This window comes from Panthera leo, chromosome D2, assembly GCF_018350215.1.
Source record: "Panthera leo isolate Ple1 chromosome D2, P.leo_Ple1_pat1.1, whole genome shotgun sequence".
Taxonomy (NCBI): Eukaryota; Metazoa; Chordata; class Mammalia; order Carnivora; family Felidae; genus Panthera; species Panthera leo.
This window is the reverse complement of record NC_056689.1, coordinates 34,197,942-34,217,383: the sequence shown is the minus strand read 5'-3', so window position 1 is coordinate 34,217,383 and position 19,442 is coordinate 34,197,942. Positions and strand designations below refer to the sequence as shown.

Genomic DNA, 19,442 nt, shown 5'->3' with positions numbered 1-19,442 from the left:
ATGGAATAGTGGTAAATAGACCAATGGAACAGAATTACAGCCCAGAAGCAGACTCATACACATATAGAAATCTCAACATATCACAGTAGACTGTTCAAAAAAAATGCCAGGATATTTGGTTATCCATATGCAAAGAATTTCAGTCTCAAAACTCTATCTCTACACAAAAATTATACTCAGCTGAATGAAAGATCAAACTCTGCAGAGCACATACAGAAAAATTCCTTGACTCTAGGGGTAGGAAGGAATTTCTAAGGCATAAAAGCATAAAAAGCATAAAAGAAAAAGATTGATAAATTTTATTACATCAAATTGTAAAACTTGAAACAAAAGATACCACAAAGTTAAAGGCAAGTCACACAGAGGGCATAGATACATGTAACAAACACAATCAAATAATTAGTATCCATAAAATATAAAGAACTTCTATAAATTAGTTATTTTAAATATTCCAACAGAAAAAAATTTTAGCAAAGACATGAGGCAGGAACCTTTAGGCAAACATAGGAAATATGCTCAACCTCACATTTAAAAAGAATTTTTTTAACGCTTATTTATTTTTGAGAGACAGAGTGTGCAAGTGGGGGAGGAGCAGAGAAAGAGAGGGAGACAAAGAATCTGAAGCAGGCTCCAGGCTCTGAAGTTGTCAGTACAGAGCCTGAGGTGGGGGGTGGGGCTCGAACTCACCAACAGTGAGTTCATGACCCAAGCTGAAGTTGGTCACCCAACCGACTGAGCCACCCAGGTGCCCCTCAACATCACATTTTTAAAGTGCAAGTTAAACAGTGAGATACATTTCACATGTAACAAATTAGAAATAAATTAAAATTTCTACTGATACCAATTCTTAGCAAAACAATTGAGAAAGGGAATGCCCAGATATTGCTGGCAAGAACAATTTAGCAATCTAGTGATGTAAGAGATGTGGGGCAAACAATTCCATAGGCACATAAAAATCCCAGGCAGCAATGTCCTATAGAGCTTTCTGGAATAACAGAAATGTCCTTTATCTATACAATACCCAATACATTAGCTGTTAGTTACATGTGGTTATTAAGCACTGCAAATGTGACTAGTGCAACCAAGAAACAAAATTAATTGTATTACATTTTAATTAACTTAAGTTAAAAAAACCCACATGTGGCTAGTGGCTACTATATTGGACAATACAGCCCTAGAAAATCATTCACATATGCATACAGAAATAAATGCAAGTATCTTAATTGCAACAGTGTTCCTAATACTGAAATACTTGTAAGTCCTCAACAGAATAAATTGGTATACTCATAAGTAATATATGGGAAAAATAAATTATATACACAAATAATTTGTTAACATACATAAATCTCAAAAATACAATACTGCATAAAAAACGTGAAGGATAGACAGAGTAAAAAGCATTTACATAACATACATAACCTACAAATCAATCCCTCATATTGTTTATAGATACACATAAATACAGTTTAAGCACTAATAAAAGTATTATAGTTAAAAACATCAAAAACAGCTAAAAATAACAGTCACCTTTGGGACAGGAAGGAGAATGGGATTGCAGACTGCAAAGAAGAATCTGGAGGGCCCTAACTGTATCTGTAATGTTTTATTCCCTCCCAGAACCACACTCAAACCTTCAACTATAGCACAGTGTTGAAACTTTGGGTAAGTGAGTGTCTTGGTATTGTTAAATTTTACTGTATACTTAAAATATTTCATAAGGAAAGACTAAAAACAAGAAAATCCATGCTCCAAACTGTAGAACACAACCACCTGAAGTTTTAGAGTTCCAGTTTATTCTTTAATTTCTCCCCATCTCAGTTAACTAAGATCCACTACTAAACACAATGAAATCAAATTTGTGAAGGCCTAAAATACCCAACTGTATTTTCATGATGAAGCATAGCTTGTCACCAGAAATGTTTTCTGCTTCCTAGTAGTAAAAGCAGAAAAAATGCAAGGTTTCTCTTTTCCTTGACTTTTTGACTTCTTATTCAATTCCCTTGTGTAGTATTTGTGGAAATCAAGTATTTAAGCATGAAAAAACAAAAAGCAAAAAGCAAAACAAAAAACTTTGCTATATAAGAAATACCCTTGGGATAATTCATGGATTCCTGAACCAGGCCATTTAGCCATGAGGTCAACTAGAACATATGTTTTAAATAACATTTAATCTACTTTGCTCAACCCCTTATTGAAAGTTTATGTTTTGCAACAATTGAAGAACTCATAAGGATCACATACTAGGTCCTTCTGCCAAAACATTCTGCTCTCTTCTAGTTTTAAAAATCAAAAGCTAATAAACGTGTTCATGAAAACAAAAATAAACATTGCATTCCCTTTAAAGAAAGCCTGTCTCTGGATTCAAAAGTTTTCTTGAATTACTCAATCCTGTTGTTGAGAAGTACAAAAAATATGTTTTATCAATTAGACTTCTACCAATCCCTGGGACTGTAAGTTCCATGAGAGCAAGTATAGTATACACCATATCCTCAAAGATTAACATCATATGGATGAATAAGTGAAGAATCAATGAATAAAACCACCGATTTACATTTATCATCAGTATCGAATATGTTCCATGTTGGTTTGTTGTACATCATGACTTAGTAAGACAAAGTAAAATGAAAAACTGGAAATAAACTTGCATAAAAAAGCAATTCTCAATGTTGGAGCTTCACACCAGAATTTGAAGTTCAGGCAGGAAAACCTCAAAGCTTCTCTCTCCCTCTGCCTTAAATGCAATTCCACTTTCCATCTCTCAGAGGAAATACTGATAAACGGGATGAAGGCTAAATCCCAATTTTAAGTTTAAAATCTGGTGTCTTATGGCAAGGCCTTCTCTCAGTGTTCCATTTGGCTGGCTCTGTCTACAAAATGACAAAGCCAGGAAAAAGGTGTGGAGTGCATAGTTTAAGCCAATCACTGTCAGCCTAAAGGAAAAGAGATCTTTTTCTTGACACATTATTCCTTGAATTGATTCTCTCATGCTATGTCTTCCCCATTAGAATGCTAAGATTAGAAAAACGAGTATCAGGATATGAACGTAGGAGAAAATGGCCAAATAGTTCTGTTTGCAGAATGAATACAAAAGGATCTTTGCAAAATATATTACAAACGGCCAATAAAATGCTTTCAACCTCACCAATAATCAGAGAAAACAAAGCTTACTAGAACTATTAAATGTCACATTTGCACCTATCACATTGGTAGCAGGAATAAATAAATACTATTGTACTCTATCATAAGTAATTGATACAACTTTTATGAAATTTGGTATCTCTCAAAAGTTAAATGTATACTCCTTTTAGTTATATCTTATTAAAAACACTAGCAGAAACCCCCCCCCCACAAAACTGGCAGAATTTTGTAAAAGTATATACAAAAAGATTATAAATGTGAGTAGTTTTTGGTAGTGAAAAACTAGAAAAACCCAAAGTATTCATTAGTCGGGACTAATTAATAAAAATAATTCACAGTTCTAGAGAGAAAGAACAGAGAAAATGGTGAAGTGGAAATTATCTAAAATGAGTAACAAAAATGGCAGGAAGGACAATCAAGTTTCCAGATTGTAAGGGCCAATCACATGCTCAGCACAGTGAAAAAAAGAAGAGCCATACTAAGAAAAATCACATAAAGGTATCTTAAAATACCAAGGGAAAAAAAGATTCTGTCTAAGAGATTCCAAAGACAAAAAACATCACATATAAAAGTTCAGAAATTAGTCTTCTCATGGGCACTGCTGGCTACTAATGGAGAAAGACCTTTAAATTTCTAAGAGAAAATCATTTGCAACCTACAATTCTATACCTCGTTGAAATACCAATCTAATGTGAAGGTAGAATAAAGACATTTTGTAGGCTTGCAAGTACTCAAAAGTTTTATTTTCCACCCTTTCTTTTTTCAGCAATATCTGGAGGATGCTATGCTTCAGCAAAACGAGGGAATAAACTACTAAGAGGGGGGAAAAAAAGCAATTTCTCCAACACAAGAGCAACAAAGGGAAACTGTGGAGAGTAAAAAACAAACATAAAACAAAACAAAATAAAACCTGACTGAAGCAGAATTGAAGGTGAGGAAAGAAGTTGACATAAAAATATTAATGGAACTTTGGGACCTATATTTAAGCATTTGAAAAAAAAATTAATGAGTGATGCCTGAGAGAGTTGCTGAAACAAAGAGGGAAAGCAGTAATTTAGCCCATAGGAAACTAAGCAACTGAATAAGCAAGACAAATAATATGGGATGGGGAAAAGGACAAAAAAATGTATTTAAGTAAGTAAGTGTAATATAATGCATTATGTTATTCAATACTTACATGGTCATTATAATGTAAATATTGAGTATAGGTTGTTTATAGATTTAAGCAAAATTATCATATAACTTCCCAAAATTTTAGCAGGAGTAGGTATACAATATGATCTAAATCCCAAATCGCCATAAAAAGGTCAATAGATAACATCTAAAATTGGTTCAAGGAAAGCTGAATAAGCATATTATTAGACATAAGGTAGTATCAGAAAGAATAACCTAATAGGATTAAAAGTGGTTGTTTCTAGAGAACTGAGAGTGTTACTGAACGATCCATGACAGCCCCTAACTCAGGTAAAGCCAGATAAAGCCCTAGAATGCTGGCATGGCCAACTGCTCCATCCTGGGGAATCTCAAGGGGGATGGACACATTGAAAGCACAGCTCCTGGCTGGGTCTGCCAACACTGTTGCCAAACAAAGGATAAACTCATTTCAAGAAAAGCCAATAACTCAAGAGACAAAAGTTTGTAAGAGAGAAAGGGAGAAATTTAGTTCAGGTGCCAGCAGGCTCAAGCCTTACCAACCAACCTCTCTGCTGGCAAGATGGACACCCAGAGTTTTATGAGGAGACGTTGAGGGTTACATGCAAGAAAGCAGGCAGAGGGCACATGATCCTGGGTGGGGGTTGGTATTTGTTCAGCCCAAGACTATGGGCAGGGCAGGGGATATGCAGGTGTGGTCTTCTAGACATTCTGTTACTATTGGGGCTTTTCTGGTGGTTGGAATGTTCCAGTCATTGCAAAACATCTTCATCAGTGCCTCAAGAAAATGAGGTAAGAAATAAGAACAAAAGGTTTTAGTTGGAGCATGAGTTAAGCAGTCTTATCTATTTCTGGTTTTAGCTGTTGAGGTCTATTGTTGAATAAGAGGGCTCACTAACAAAAGGGCAGGAGACTGCTATATTTTGTTGTAAACTTTTTGGCAATAATCAAATTTTTACCCATATGCAAGAATTACTTTAACTAAAAAAATTCTTGTGCCCCTTTGGGGCTGCATGGAAAAAAAAAAAATGTTCCTAGTATAATCAACTTTGATGATGTTAAAATTAAAAGACTCTGAGAGACAGAAAACAGGCAAAACAGTTAATAAAACATGAAATATATTATTTGGACATGTAAAATAACCAACTTAGGAACTGAAACAATGATGGAAGCAAGGTAAAGAAAAGGTAAAAATGGTGTGAGATGAAGATGCACCTAATCAAAAAGGAACACAACAAAGAAGAAATATCAAGAAGTATTATATAATCCTACTATACGTAGAAATAACCACAATAAGCACTCAAAACAGAGTTAGTTAAAAGTGGCTGCCTTAGGGGAGTGGCAGGGAAACATGGAACAGGATTTCTTTTGTTTTTTATTATACATCTATTCTATTTGATTTCTAATGATATACATATATCACCTTTGAGTTTTTAAAAAGTGGCCCTGAGATATAATGGATCAAAAGTCCATGGGGTTCCCCAAAACTTATTATCAAGAATAACTTTCTCGGGGCGCCTGGGTGGCGCAGTCGGTTAAGCGTCCGACTTCAGCCAGGTCACGATCTCGCGGTCTGTGAGTTCGAGCCCCGCGTCAGGCTCTGGGCTGATGGCTCGGAGCCTGGAGCCTGTTTCCGATTCTGTGTCTCCCTCTCTCTCTGCCCCTCCCCCGTTCATGCTCTGTCTCTCTCTGTCCCAAAAATAAATAAAAAAAAAACGTTGAAAAAAGAATAACTTTCTCAAAAGGGTGAAATGCATTTAACATAGTCTTCACACAATCTAGAAAAACTCTATATAGAATATTCTTATAAAGAAATACAAGGGGCACCTGTGTTGTTCAGTCGGTTAAGTGTCCGACTCTTGATTTTGGCTCAGGTCATGATATTGCATTTGTGGGATCAAGCCCCATGTCAGGCTCCATGCTGTCAGTCTTTCTCTGCCCCTCCCCTGCGCACTCCGTGTGTGTGTGTGTGTGTGTGTGTGTGTGTGTGTGTGTGAGAAAAATAGATAAATAAACTTAAAAAGAAATTCCTTCTGAAAAAAAATATAAGACAGGTTAACAAAGGAATACTATTTTATTGGGAAGAAAGCTCGGCAAGGCAAGGAGTATTCCCAATAATATGAATGTGCAGAGAAAGAATGAGTAATGAAATTTAATCTGAACCATTTAATTCAATGAGCAGTTACTGCAGAAATATTGTCACATTGAGTTCGTAACTCATTCCTAAGAATTCTGAAACACACTTAAGTCACCACATCTCAACAAGAATAAAACTTTAACAACAGATCACTTTGCTAAAGATTTTTAAGTTAATTGTATCTAATCACCTTTTATAATTCTGAAAAAAATACACCTGAGCACGTGTTTACATGTTCAAAACAAACTACTAATATTCTGCATGAGCCATGACAAGGAAAAGGCTGAAAAGCAATGAATGAAGGTATATATCCATATGATATTATATATACAACCATGCTTTAGAAAATATATTTGGTAACATTTTTTTTTTAATTTTTTTTTTTAACGTTTATTTATTTTTGGGACAGAGAGAGACAGAGCATGAACGGGGGAGGGGCAGAGAGAGAGGGAGACACAGAATCCGAAACCGGCTCCAGGCTCTGAGCCATCAGCCCAGAGCCTGACGCGGGGCTCGAACTCACAGACCCTGAGATCGTGACCTGAGCTGAAGTCGGACGCTTAACCGACTGAGCCACCCAGGTGCCCCGGTAACATTTTTTTTAAAAAGTAAAAATTTAGGGAAAAGGTAGAATAAAAATTATATTATTAATATCTAAAGATATTGTACAATCACCACCTCATCCCACAGCACTCAACAATGAACATAAATGGCAGACACACAACTTCATTTTTAAAAAAAATGAATTTCTTAGTTTATCAGAGTTGATTTAAGAATTACTTGACATTTTGATCCTATACTCTTCCCAGCTAAATAAAATGCTTCAAATTTTGATCACTTCTAAATCTGTTGTATTAAGGCTGAAACCAATTAATGACGCACTGCATCCGGATAAGTAGAATTAAATTAGTGTATAATTGATTAGTGTATAATTGAAGCAGTTGTAGATTTACCAACTTTAATTAGGATGGCTTATTACAGATAATTTACACTCTAAGAGAGAAAATAGAATGAAGAAGTTCATCAAAACCTTAAATTAAGATCAGAGATACAATATTATAGATTAGAAAGGGCAATATGCTAATACCAAGCACTTTGAAAGTAAATCATTTTAGTCCAAAATCCTTTAACAGAGGAAAATTGATTATTAACCTTTTAGCTTAGATTTTTCAAGGTATTACACTATTTATGGTAATCTATTATAACAGGTGATGCTAATTTATGTGAGTGAATAAAAGCATACGAATAATATTTTGTCTACCTACAACACTAAAATAGACTAAAAAGAACACATACTAAAATACTTGAATATTTCCCATAACTCCTTTAAAAGGTATTCAAGCAAGAGAAAAATCCTATAAGTCTTACCCTAAAAATAAATAAAAACTAATTTACCAACAAAGAAGCAAGTAAGGAGAAAGAGCATCTCAGCAACAAAACACAGAAATAATGTGTGCAGTTCTCTCAATACCCTTGTGGGTGGTAACTGCAACCCAGAAAGTTCCACACATAAATTGCTAACTCCCCCGAGTTTAAAGCCATGGTAATTAGGTTCATTATCTTACATGCTAATGACACAGAGATAATAAGTTTGCAGTGAATAATTCATATACTACCAGCTCTCACTGCGATGCTCATCGCTAATAGTTTATTTACAGTACAAGTTACACTGCATTTTTTCTATAGTTTAAATTTATTGCCTAGATAAACAGGAATCATTTAGTATGGAAATCTAATTTACTATCAGTAAACGGTAACAATCTTAAGCATACATTGGTTTGTATATTTGTAGTGTGATTTCTTACTCATTATTCGTAATTAGTTAAGATAATAATCAAAACATCAAAAGAATATCTTATAGAAAGATTAAGGTACTTGTATCTATATAGATGATTATTCTAATGATATTGGATAATGATGATTGCCCAAAACACTTAGCTGATGTCAATAAATTTTAAATTACTTTAATAATTCATATTTTCAAATAAACAGTATTATCACCACATTCCTTATAAAAAATGTACATATAGATTATTTTAGAGTGTGAATATCAAAGTGCAAATGAACCACTTAGGTTTCTTACCATGTAAATACTTACTGTAAAATAATATCAAGTGTAAGATTAAATTCAGGGACCTATACAATTGCAATTGTCTTCAATTTTTACCCAGTTTGGGAATGGATTCATATCACACTTGCTGTATTTATGTCAACAAATTAAAGGTAATTTTAATCTCTTTCAAAATGACCTTCTTATAGATACTTGCAATAACTTACTCATTTTGGTACTATATACATGAACTATTGTGGTTTCAATATCTCAAAATCAAATTAGGTAAAAATTTTTCTATAATTTTTATACTTATACATTGATTCCTTCTAAAATAACTTGATTTCTAAGCTAAGACTTTTAACATGCAAGTCGTATCAATGAAGACAGGTCAGGTATAGTTCAGGCAATATTTATCACGTAACAACTACAAAATCTCAGTGGCTTAAACAATAAGGTCTTTTTCTCATTTACACTAGATGCCCATGGGCATCATCTAAGGGTTCTACTCCATGTCTTTTCATTTCAATACCCAAGATAATGGAGCAGTCATCACCTCAAATTCTACCAGTCATCATAGCAGATGGAAAGAGAGCTCTGGACAGTCTTGCACTGGTCATTAAACGCTCCAACCCAGAAAAACAATTTCACTTCTGCTCATAATTCATTACCCAATTAACTATCTGGGAAAGTAAAACCCTGAAAAAGTTTAAATATTGAAAAATTTTTTAATATTTTATTTTTAGGTAATCTCTATACCCACTGCAGGGCTCCAATTTACAACACTGAGATCAAGAGTCACATGTTCTACCAACTATGCCAGGCACATGCCTCTAAAATTAAAAAAAAACAAAAAAACAACTTCTCTTGGGATGAGCACTGGGTGTTGTATATAAGTGACAAATCACTCAATTCTACACCTGAAACTAATATTACATTGTGTGTTGACTGGAATTTAAATAAAAACTTGAAAAAAAAATTTTTCAAAGACATCAACTTCACAAAGTCAGTTATGAAGATAGGTTAGATAATGTTCATAAAGGACTTTGAATACAAATAGCATATCAAATTTCTTCTTGTATTACTTTGCTACCATATCACAACAATCTGTTCTTGCCAAATCTGCCAAAAGTATAACCAGGCTAATATCAAGCACACTTTCAAAACTGCATTTGAACAGACCACCTACCTAAAATCCTCTGACCTTCTTACCATCACCCTCCATGAAATGATCCTGGCCTGTTTTTCTGTCTTCTCAGAATATTCAATACAATGTACAGAATGCTCCAGGAAGACAAATCTAATAAATATACTGTACTAAATCTTTTTACATGCTGCCCATGTGAGAATGCTTTCTCTGCCACCTCCACTTGATGAAATCTTACTTTTCCTCTAACTAAGCTTAGGCCATCTCCACAGTGAAGCTTCACCTGAGTCTGATCCCAACACCCAGTACTGTACTCTAACACTGATTCCACATCTCCACTATGATTGTTCATTGGCTACACACTAGATTATGAACTCCTTGAAAACAGACACTATTGTATTTACCTCTGAATCCCCAGCACCTGACATTTACTGGCTAATCAACAAATAAATGTCTAGAAAAATACCTAAAAGCCCATAGTCTCAAATGAATGATCTTAAAGGAAAGCAACCTGCTTTGATGAAGAATAACTGTCCTATCAGTTCATGAAGATATAATTACGAAAATAAGTTTGCTCAATGAGTTCCTTTTAGTACACAGAGTCAGTTTGTTGGGGGCAATTCTGATAAAATTAACCTAAAGCTGCGTGACACTCAGTTCATTTTTCCTTCATCGTTCCCCAGTCTTTACTTTATTCAACTAGTATTTACTGAATGCCAACTGTAGAGGTTCTAGAGATGGCATTAATTAAGGGTCAGCTGAGACACTGTCATCAATATCAGACAAAAACAGGTCAGTTCAGGGGCGCCTGGGTGGCTCAGCTGGTTAAATATCTGACTTCGGCTCATGTCATGAATTTGCTTTCATGAGTACAAGCCCTGCGTCAGGCTCTGTGAGGACAGCTCAGAACCTGGAGCCTGCTTCGGATTCTGTGTCTCCCTCTCTTTCTGCCCCTCCCCTGCTCGCACTGAGTCTCTCTCTCTTTCTCTCAAAATAAAGATTAAAAAAAATTTTTTTAAATAGGTCAGTTCAATATTTTGCTCACTGATGTCTCATCTAATTTTTTGACAGTTCACTTCACCATCACTGTACGAGGAGGGTTAAGACTTCACAATGTAATTTTATATTAACAAAATTCACTATAGTTATGAAAATGTTTAGAACAGGGGTGCCTGGGTGGCTTGGTCGGTTAAGCGTCTGACTTCGGCTCAGGTCATGATCTCACGGTCCGTGAGTTCGAGCCCCGCGTCGGGCTCTGTGCTGACAGCTCAGAGCCTGGAGCCTGTTTCGGATTCTGTGTCTCCCTGTCTCTGACCCTCCCCCGTTCATGCTCTGTCTCTCTCTGTCTCAAAAATAAATAAACATTAAAAAAAAAAATGTTTGGAACAAATATCATCCACTGATCACAAGAGTATCAACTATGTTTAGCTTAAAAATCTTTTTTTGAAGTATATTATAGAAGAATGTCATTCAAGTTCATATTAAAGACTTTACTTAAACAAGAGCAAATTGACATTAAAATAGATGACTTTACTTTTAGAAGCAAAATGAGTAAGTAAAAAATATGAAGGCATGCTCAAATTTAGTTGCTGGATCTGAAAGCGTAAATAATGAAAATGCTGCACAAAAACATTAATAAAAATTATAAACCAAGTATTATTTGTAATGATACCTTATAAATGAAAGATGAGAATCTTTAAAAGTAACAAGACACTTGGAAAAACAGCATGCTCTACATTCCTGAAATATTTTCAGAGAAACAAAAAAGGCAAAGTTATCAGCCTAATACTTAGTCATTCTTGTTATCACCATTTAGTTGCCTAACACACTGGCAAAACAAAGTGACTCACATAGCCACTGAACATTTTTTTGTGTTTAGCATTGTGCAGAGAATGTATTTTTTAAGAGCACATTTGTTTTAATAAAAGAACTAATAAATTAAAAGCTGTATCTTTTGGTGATATACTATTACATAAAATCTGTACTACTGCAGAAATAACAAGAAAATATTTATTTCTCATTGTAGCCTGGTATAAATTTCATAACCTAACTTGATAGGAACTTTACAATTTATGTCAGATACATGTGGGAAGACCATTTAATATAAGATTTTCTGATTGTAGAAATTTTAACCTCTCATATAACTGGCTTACATTTATTTATAGAATTATGAAGTACACTGCTGATCAATATAAATTCAACTAAAAATTTACAAGAATTATAAGTTATAGAGCAGCAAATATGATTGGGAAAGAGCAGAATCATTCTTAAAAATTAGGAGATTACTAAAGTTGGTTAGAATCATTGTTTTATATAATAAAGCTTTAGCATAGAAATTCTACCAGATCTCATGGGTAAAATGTAATAAAAACTGTTAATGTAATGAAAGGAAGCTCACTGAATAGCTGACTTTCTAAAGTATTTTGTTCAGACACTGGAACTAACCATACTCATTTATAATACAATATTGAAGTACATTTATTGGTTGTTGAGGAAAAAGAATGCTAAGCAGAGATGGTATGAAATGCAGGAATAGGATACTTTTGTATTCAAGTGAATAAAAATCTCAACTGGCAAATATTGAAAAATTGGGGGATAAAATAGGCATATTTAATTGATTATTTTAAACACTCTAAAAGAAATAAATGTGAAACTACAGGCAATAATGATTTATTTTAATACATCAGAGATACCCAAGGATACCAAAAAACATCATTATAGTCAGTAAGACTTAAAATTAAAAACTCTATGTTCCCAAGCTTAATGAAGAGAACATTATTAATAAATATAGTTTTGAACTAAATGATAAATACAATATGTAACTTCTAACTTCCCTTTGCAAAACATTTCACAATTTCTGAAAGAGAAATGTGAAACATTAAAGAAAAATATTTGGATAAAAGATACAGTTTTTAGACCATGAATTAATAATAATATTAAATTTGGTGCCCAAACATAATGAATTATTTAAGGTTTAAAACTTTCTATTGCTAAATAGAAAGAGTATATTACTATAGGCAACAACCTACTAGTATAAACTGGATTTTAACTGTGATTAATGAAAAACAGAAAAGCAACAGGCTCAACAGTGTACCAAATAAACATACGGCATTATTCTTGTATGCTGTGAACTAAAATGAATTTATGAGTAGACAAGAATACACTTCATAAAAATTTCCAAAACTGTATAAATATTTCCAAAACATTTCTAAATATTCATGTCTGTATTGCTCATTTTAGAGATTGTTGAACTGTATTTGTTATTAACTTTCTTACATTTATATAATGTTTAGTAAAAGGACTATTTCCTGAAATGTTTCAATCAGAGGAGCATGTGTATGTATATGTGTGTGTGTGTCTATATGCCCACTTCAATGTAAATGAAGTCTTGCTGTTAGTTTCAGTTGACAGTATTTTGATAACTACTACCTTAAATAAATTCTTGCGTATGTACAAGAGGCAAATATAAGAATGTTCATAGTCACAAAACAACTGGAAATGACATAAATGTCCATCAACAGGTGAATGGAAAAATAAAATGAGGGGGGCTGGGTGGCTCTGTCGGTTAAGCATCCAACTCTTGATTTCAGCTCAGGTCACGATCTCTCAGTTCAATGAGAATGAGCTGCACATCGGGCTCTGCGCTGACAGTGTGGGACCTGCTTGGAGTTCTCTTTCTCCCTCCCTGTCTGCCTTTCTCTCTCTCTCTCTCAAAATAAATAAATTATAAACAAACAAACAAATAGGGGCACTTAGGTGGCTCAGTTGGTTAAGCATCCAACTTTGGCTCATGTCATGATCTCACGGTCCGTGAGTTTGAGCCCTGTGTCGGGCTCTGCTGACAGCTCAGAGCCTGGAGCCTGCTTCAGATTCTGTGTCCCCCCTCTGCTCCTGCCCCTCCCCCACTCATGCTCTGTCTCTCAAAAATAAATGTTAAAAAAATAAATGAATAAAATAAACAAATAAAATGATACATATTCATGCAGTGGAATACTAGTTATTGAATAATGAAAATCAATGAACTATAGCTATATGTATCAACGAGGATAAATCACAGATATATACAAAAATGTATTAATTTTATACAGTTTAAAAACAAAACTAAAAAACATACTGTTCAGGAATACATAATCACAATTAAATTATAAAGAAAATGAATTATGTTAAAAAAAAATACCAAACCTATATTCAAGAGTATGGTTACTTCTGTGGAGGATTTGGGAGAATGACTCTAGGCAGAGTATGAAAGGAGTCTTGAAGCTATTAATAATATCACATTTCTTCAATTGGGTGATAGGTTCATGAGGTTTAGTTTCATTGGTATGCTTCAAAACATGATACATATTCTTTTGTCTATATCAAATACTCTTTAAAGAAAATGTTGGAAAACATATGTGGGGAACTTTTGCTTTCTATATATTTATAAATCACTTTGGTCTTTCATAAGGACCATGAACCAAAAAGGAACATGGAACCAAAAAAGGGTGAATTTTATAATTTTGAAATTATAATTTATAGTAACTAAAAAATAGGAAATAGACTAAGAGTTTACTGAAGTTACAGCCTCCAGGAAAAAAAGCTGTTAAGAGTTTATATTAGTTATCTTATTATTTATTCATTCATTCATTCATTCATTCACTTATTCATTCATTCACTCATTCATTTTCTAAGTAGGCTTCACATCCAGGGTGGAGCCCAATGTGGAGCTTGAATTCACAACCCTGAGATCAAGGTCTGAGCTGAGATCAAGAGTCGTTTGCTTAACCAACTGAGCCACCCAGACACCCCTGTATTAGTAACTTTATTAGTTATATTAGTATTTTTCAAAGATATAACAAAACTTTCACGTACATGTTCAGTACAAATGCACTTAAAATAAATTTTAGAGAAAAAAGGCGTGTGGGGGTGCTGTGCCAGGCAGGCTCAGTCAGTAGAGCATGCAACTCTGAATCTTGGGGTTGTGAGTTCAAGCCCCATGTTGGGTATAGAAATTACTTAAAAATAAGACCCTTAAAAAATAAAATAAAATTTATAAAATTATATAACAGAGTTAAGTGGAACAAATGACCCAAACCCCAGATTTTTAAAGGAAAATAATGCTTCCAAACATTTAAAAATTACAGTTTTTTATATATTTAGGCCCAAAGAGTGATAGTGATAGAAACAGAAAAGAAAAACATTCACTTTTAACCCAGAAGGCCTGCATGGTTTAGATAAGGATCAAGTAAGCACTGGTTGCTACATTCTTTTTTTTTCCCCCAATTGAAACAATAGTTTTATTTGAGACATAAAAGCACACGTGTTTCTGTCACATACCAGGGGGTTGACTTTAGGGTCCTGGTTTCTAAGATAAGACTGTGCATCTTAGACACAGCTTCTTGGGAAATGAATTAGAAAAGGAGCAAGACACAGCCTGGCAAGAAGACCATTACTGTTGTTGGGAAGTCCCACAGAAGGGGAAGATAGTACTCGATTAGCATACATGTGCCAGAGCGCTGGGGATAAAGAGTGGTCAGCAGTGAGGCTGGCATCTCCTCTTACCTCAGCAAGGACTCTCCCCTAAACAGAGGCAGCGGAGTCCACTTGGCAATTCTGGCTGTAGAACATCTCAGGGCTCCCCAGTTCCCTCCCTGGATTCCCAAATCAGTCCCTCCACTTCCCCCAAAGATTTCAAAGAAGAAGGGCAGGGCCTATGTCATGGACACTGCTAATTGTTCAATGAAGCTGGCCAGGTTTATGTCCCATTCTAAAAGGCCGGCACATTCACGGGTGCTCAGGGTGATGTGGGCCTTACTGTACATGTTAAACCATTCGGGATGGTGGTCTAGTTTCTGAGCCTGCAGGGCCACCTTCATCATGAAGCCAAAGGCCCAAATGAAGTCTTTGAAATGGAACTGCTTGAAGATAGCATCTCTGCCTTCCAGCTCGTTCCACCCTAGAGCTCTCAGGTTTGGCAGCAGCTGGTTCCTCTCCTCATCACTTAGCCTCTGTGCTTTGCCAGCCATTCTGAGCACTGTGCAGGCGCGGATGTGGCCAAGCAGCAGGTGGCTGTGGGGCAGGAGGGCAGCACCACCCACTGGTTGCTACATTCTGAAAGGGTCTCATGACTGCCTGTATATCTCACCAATAGTTAATATCAAACTGAATAATAAACACCAGAAAAATCTTGTGAAAGTAGTTTTACAAGTAGAAACTCAAAGAAAACATTTATGATCTAATACTCCTTGCATGTCCCCAGCCCCCCTGAGCACTAAGCATATAACACCAGCTTCATACAGCAAAAGTGCAGCCCTTTCTGCCCACAGGTCCTGACCCCATGCTACTTAAATAAACTTACTAAGTTGCACCATAAAATGTCTCAAGAATTCTTTCTTGACCATTACACTCAACAATCCCACAACACATATGCGGTTAAGCACACTACACTAAAAAAATTTTTTCATGTAAATATTTTATTTTCAGTAGCGCTGAAAGAATTAAAACACAGTTTCTATCTTCAAATAATATACAATTTAAAGGAAATGGCAAACCAAAAATAATTTCAGTAAAGTGCAAAAAGTACTAATGTGAGCAACGGAAAGATTAGCATGATGGAGATCAAGAAGGCTCTCAGATAACCTTTTAAGGAATCTTGAATTTTCAAAGCAAACCAAAGTTAGCTTCTTGTGGAGAGCAAAAACTTCCAGAGAGAAAATTATGTAAGCACTGAAGGCAGGACACAACCAAGAAATTCTGGGGCTAACCAGAAAACTAAAGTGTGAATAAAAAGGAGGCTCAGAGGGAAACCAGATAGGGGTTTTCAACTCATTTGAAAGACTATCCTGTTAATTTTCAATACTGATACTACTGGAAGTTAATCATTACCTCTAGCTCTGTATCTTTTTTTCATTAAGGTTTTTTAAAAGTTTATTTTATTATCTATTTTGAGAGAGGGAGAGAGTGCAATCAGGGAAGGGGCAGAGAGAGAGGGAGAGAAAATCCCAAGCAGGCTCTGAGCTGTTGTGGAGCAGGGGTGGTGCGGTTGGGTGGTTGGGGGGCGTGGTTTGTGGGAACCCAATGCAGGGCTCAAACCCACAAACCTTGTGAGATCATAACCTGAACCGAAATCAAGAGCCAGACACTTAACCAACTAAGCCACCCAGGCGCACCTACCTCTGTATCTTATACAGATTCTTTTATTATTTCCTTTAGCATACTATATGATTATCTTACCACTTATTTTGTAAAAATTCACAAAGAGAAACCTCATTAAAATGGAGCCAGGAGTACAGATGGGGAGCACCCTACCACTGGTGGTCAAATGCAGACCCAGCAGAAGAGATGAATCTTGCAAATCCATACTATTTTAGCTACTGCTTTACTAACTCAGCAGGAGGAAGAAAGGTTCTCCTCGTCCCCAGGCAACAGCCTAGCCAATGAGAGACTGTCACAACTCACCCAATGAAAGTCACTGTACTCGAACTCCCAGTTTACTCCAATGGATTTTTTGTTTATAAAAGTCTTCCTAATTTCCACTTTCCCCTATAAAAGAGCATAACTTTCTTTATTTGCTGGACTTGTCTATGGTTTTGCCACAGCTTGCTTGTCCCTAATTGCAATTCTCTACTATTCCCAAACAAACCCACTTTTGCTGATAAAATAACTGGCAGTTTTATTTTTAAGGTTAACAGATTCACTCACAGTTTTCTGATTATATCATCATAATTGTTATTTTTGCTACTAATCTATCCTATTCGGAAATCACCTCTATCCTTCCCAAGGAGAAGCTACTATTTGAAGCCTACTACACATTGTTTTACAGGATGCTTCTTCACACATTAAAAACTCCATGAGGTTGGGGACTGGGTCTGTTTTATAGACTAAGGACAAGACCTAGTATAAGACCTAACATGTCTTAAAGTAATAGTCACTATAAGAGGACCCTAAAAATGGAAGCCAGCATAGTAAAGATATGGCTTCAGTTCCTGTTGACTGTAAAGCTGTCAAGCCAACCTGGGCTACCAACTTAGACTTCTATTACATGAAAGAAAAATTAAATTCTATCTTGCTTCTGTTGCTGTAATTTTGGACTTTCTCATATGCAAATTCAATCCTAATTGATACAACAAGTGAATTAACATGACAATGAAACACTGGAACACAGTAGAGGCCAAAAATTAAAATGTTCTACCTTCTATGAATGAAGTTGAACATCTTCATATGAAATTTTTCCATGTATTTTGTTTAGTGCTACACACTACCAAGTCCTAAATTGGATTCAGTATTTTGGCAATTAATTTTAGAATCTGTCTTCCTGTAGGTATTCTCTTTCAACCTCAACTAGTGTACTGCAATTCAATTCTGGTACTAATCACCCAGAGTTAGCACAGATCCCACAAGTTAATGGACACAGTTCACAGCATGTTTCCCTCACATCAGACCACCCACACTTCTGACTACATACAAATTTGGAGTTTTCTATTACCCTCCCACAGGTTCAATAATTTACTAGAATGACTCACATAACTGAGGAAAGTGCTATACAGTTTGACCTTTGAAAACACAGGTTTGAATTGTGCAGGTCCACTTACAAGTAGATTTTTTACAGTACTGTATTTTCTCCTCCATATAGTTTTAACAGCATTTTCTTTTCTCTGGCTTACTTTATTGTAAGAATATAGTATATATTACGTATAGCATACAAAATATGTGTAAATCAACAATAGTTGGCTATTAGTAGTTAAGTTTTGGGGTAATCAAAAGTTATATATGGATTTTAAATTGCATGGGCAATCGGCACCCCTAAATCCTCATATTGTTCATGGGTCAATTGTATTTACAATTACAGTTTTATTGTAACTAATGCAACTCAAGAACAACCAAATGAAGAGACAAATAAGGCGAGGTCTAGAAGAGTCCCAAACACAGACCTTCCATGCCCTCGCCTCATGGAATGAGAGCGCAACACATTTCTGCAAAGTATTTTGTTCATTAAGAAGGAAGTTTCACTGAGCTTCACTGTCCAGAGTTTTTACTGGGATGTCATTACAATGATTGGATCATTGGCCACATGAATGAATTCAATCTCCAAACCCCCTTCCCAGAGGTGGGCTAGCTCTAAGTCCAAACCCTCCAAATAATCACATGATTTGATCTTCCTGGTTGATCAGCCCCCCTCCAGAAGTGAGCTAGGGGCCCACCATGAGTCACTTCATTAGAATAATGACAGTGATAGCACAGCAATCCTAGTAGCTCATAAATAGCAAAGACACTCTGTCACTTGGGATATTCCATGGGTTTTAGTTGCTCTGTACCAGGAACCCAGGGTAAAAACCAAATTCTTTATTATACAACAGGGAGTGATTCTGTCTGTTTTCATTAGCTGGCACACAGTAAAGGCCTTCTTTCCCCTCATCAAATCTCCCCCATTCTAATTTCTGAAAAACATTAATGAAGAAAATATCATCAAAGCTGCCATAACCATGTACTAGAAAAATCTGACAAAACTTAAGGGAAGATATTATTACTCTAACCCACTGTAGATGTTTAAACAGCTACATTCCATTCTACCCCAAATCTTTCAAAATTTTTACCTTTATTATCTATCATAATACTAAAACATGAGACTCCCTTAACTGTCACTTGAAGTACCTATTTCAACACTTACACAAAACAAATCTTATTTTGAGACAGAGAGAGAGACAGACAGAGAGAGAGGTTGCATGAACAGGGGAGGGGCAGAGAAAGAGAGGGGAGAGAGAATCCCAAGCAGGCTCTGCACTACCAGTGCAAAACTCTATGCAGGGCTCAATCTCACAAACTGTGAGATCATGACTTGA

General features: G+C 35.5%; 2 protein-coding genes across 9 annotated transcripts in view; both read right to left on the bottom strand.

The window, feature by feature from the left end:
* Positions 1-19,442, bottom strand: part of ADK (adenosine kinase) — a 517,703-nt gene that overhangs the window by 399,200 nt on the left and 99,061 nt on the right. The window lies entirely within an intron of this gene.
* On the bottom strand, positions 14,842-15,897 carry LOC122202695 (pterin-4-alpha-carbinolamine dehydratase-like). Its single transcript, XM_042909153.1, has one exon. The coding sequence runs from the start codon at positions 15,627-15,629 to the stop codon at positions 15,315-15,317; it is 315 nt and encodes a 104-aa protein (XP_042765087.1). The 5' UTR covers positions 15,630-15,897; the 3' UTR covers positions 14,842-15,314.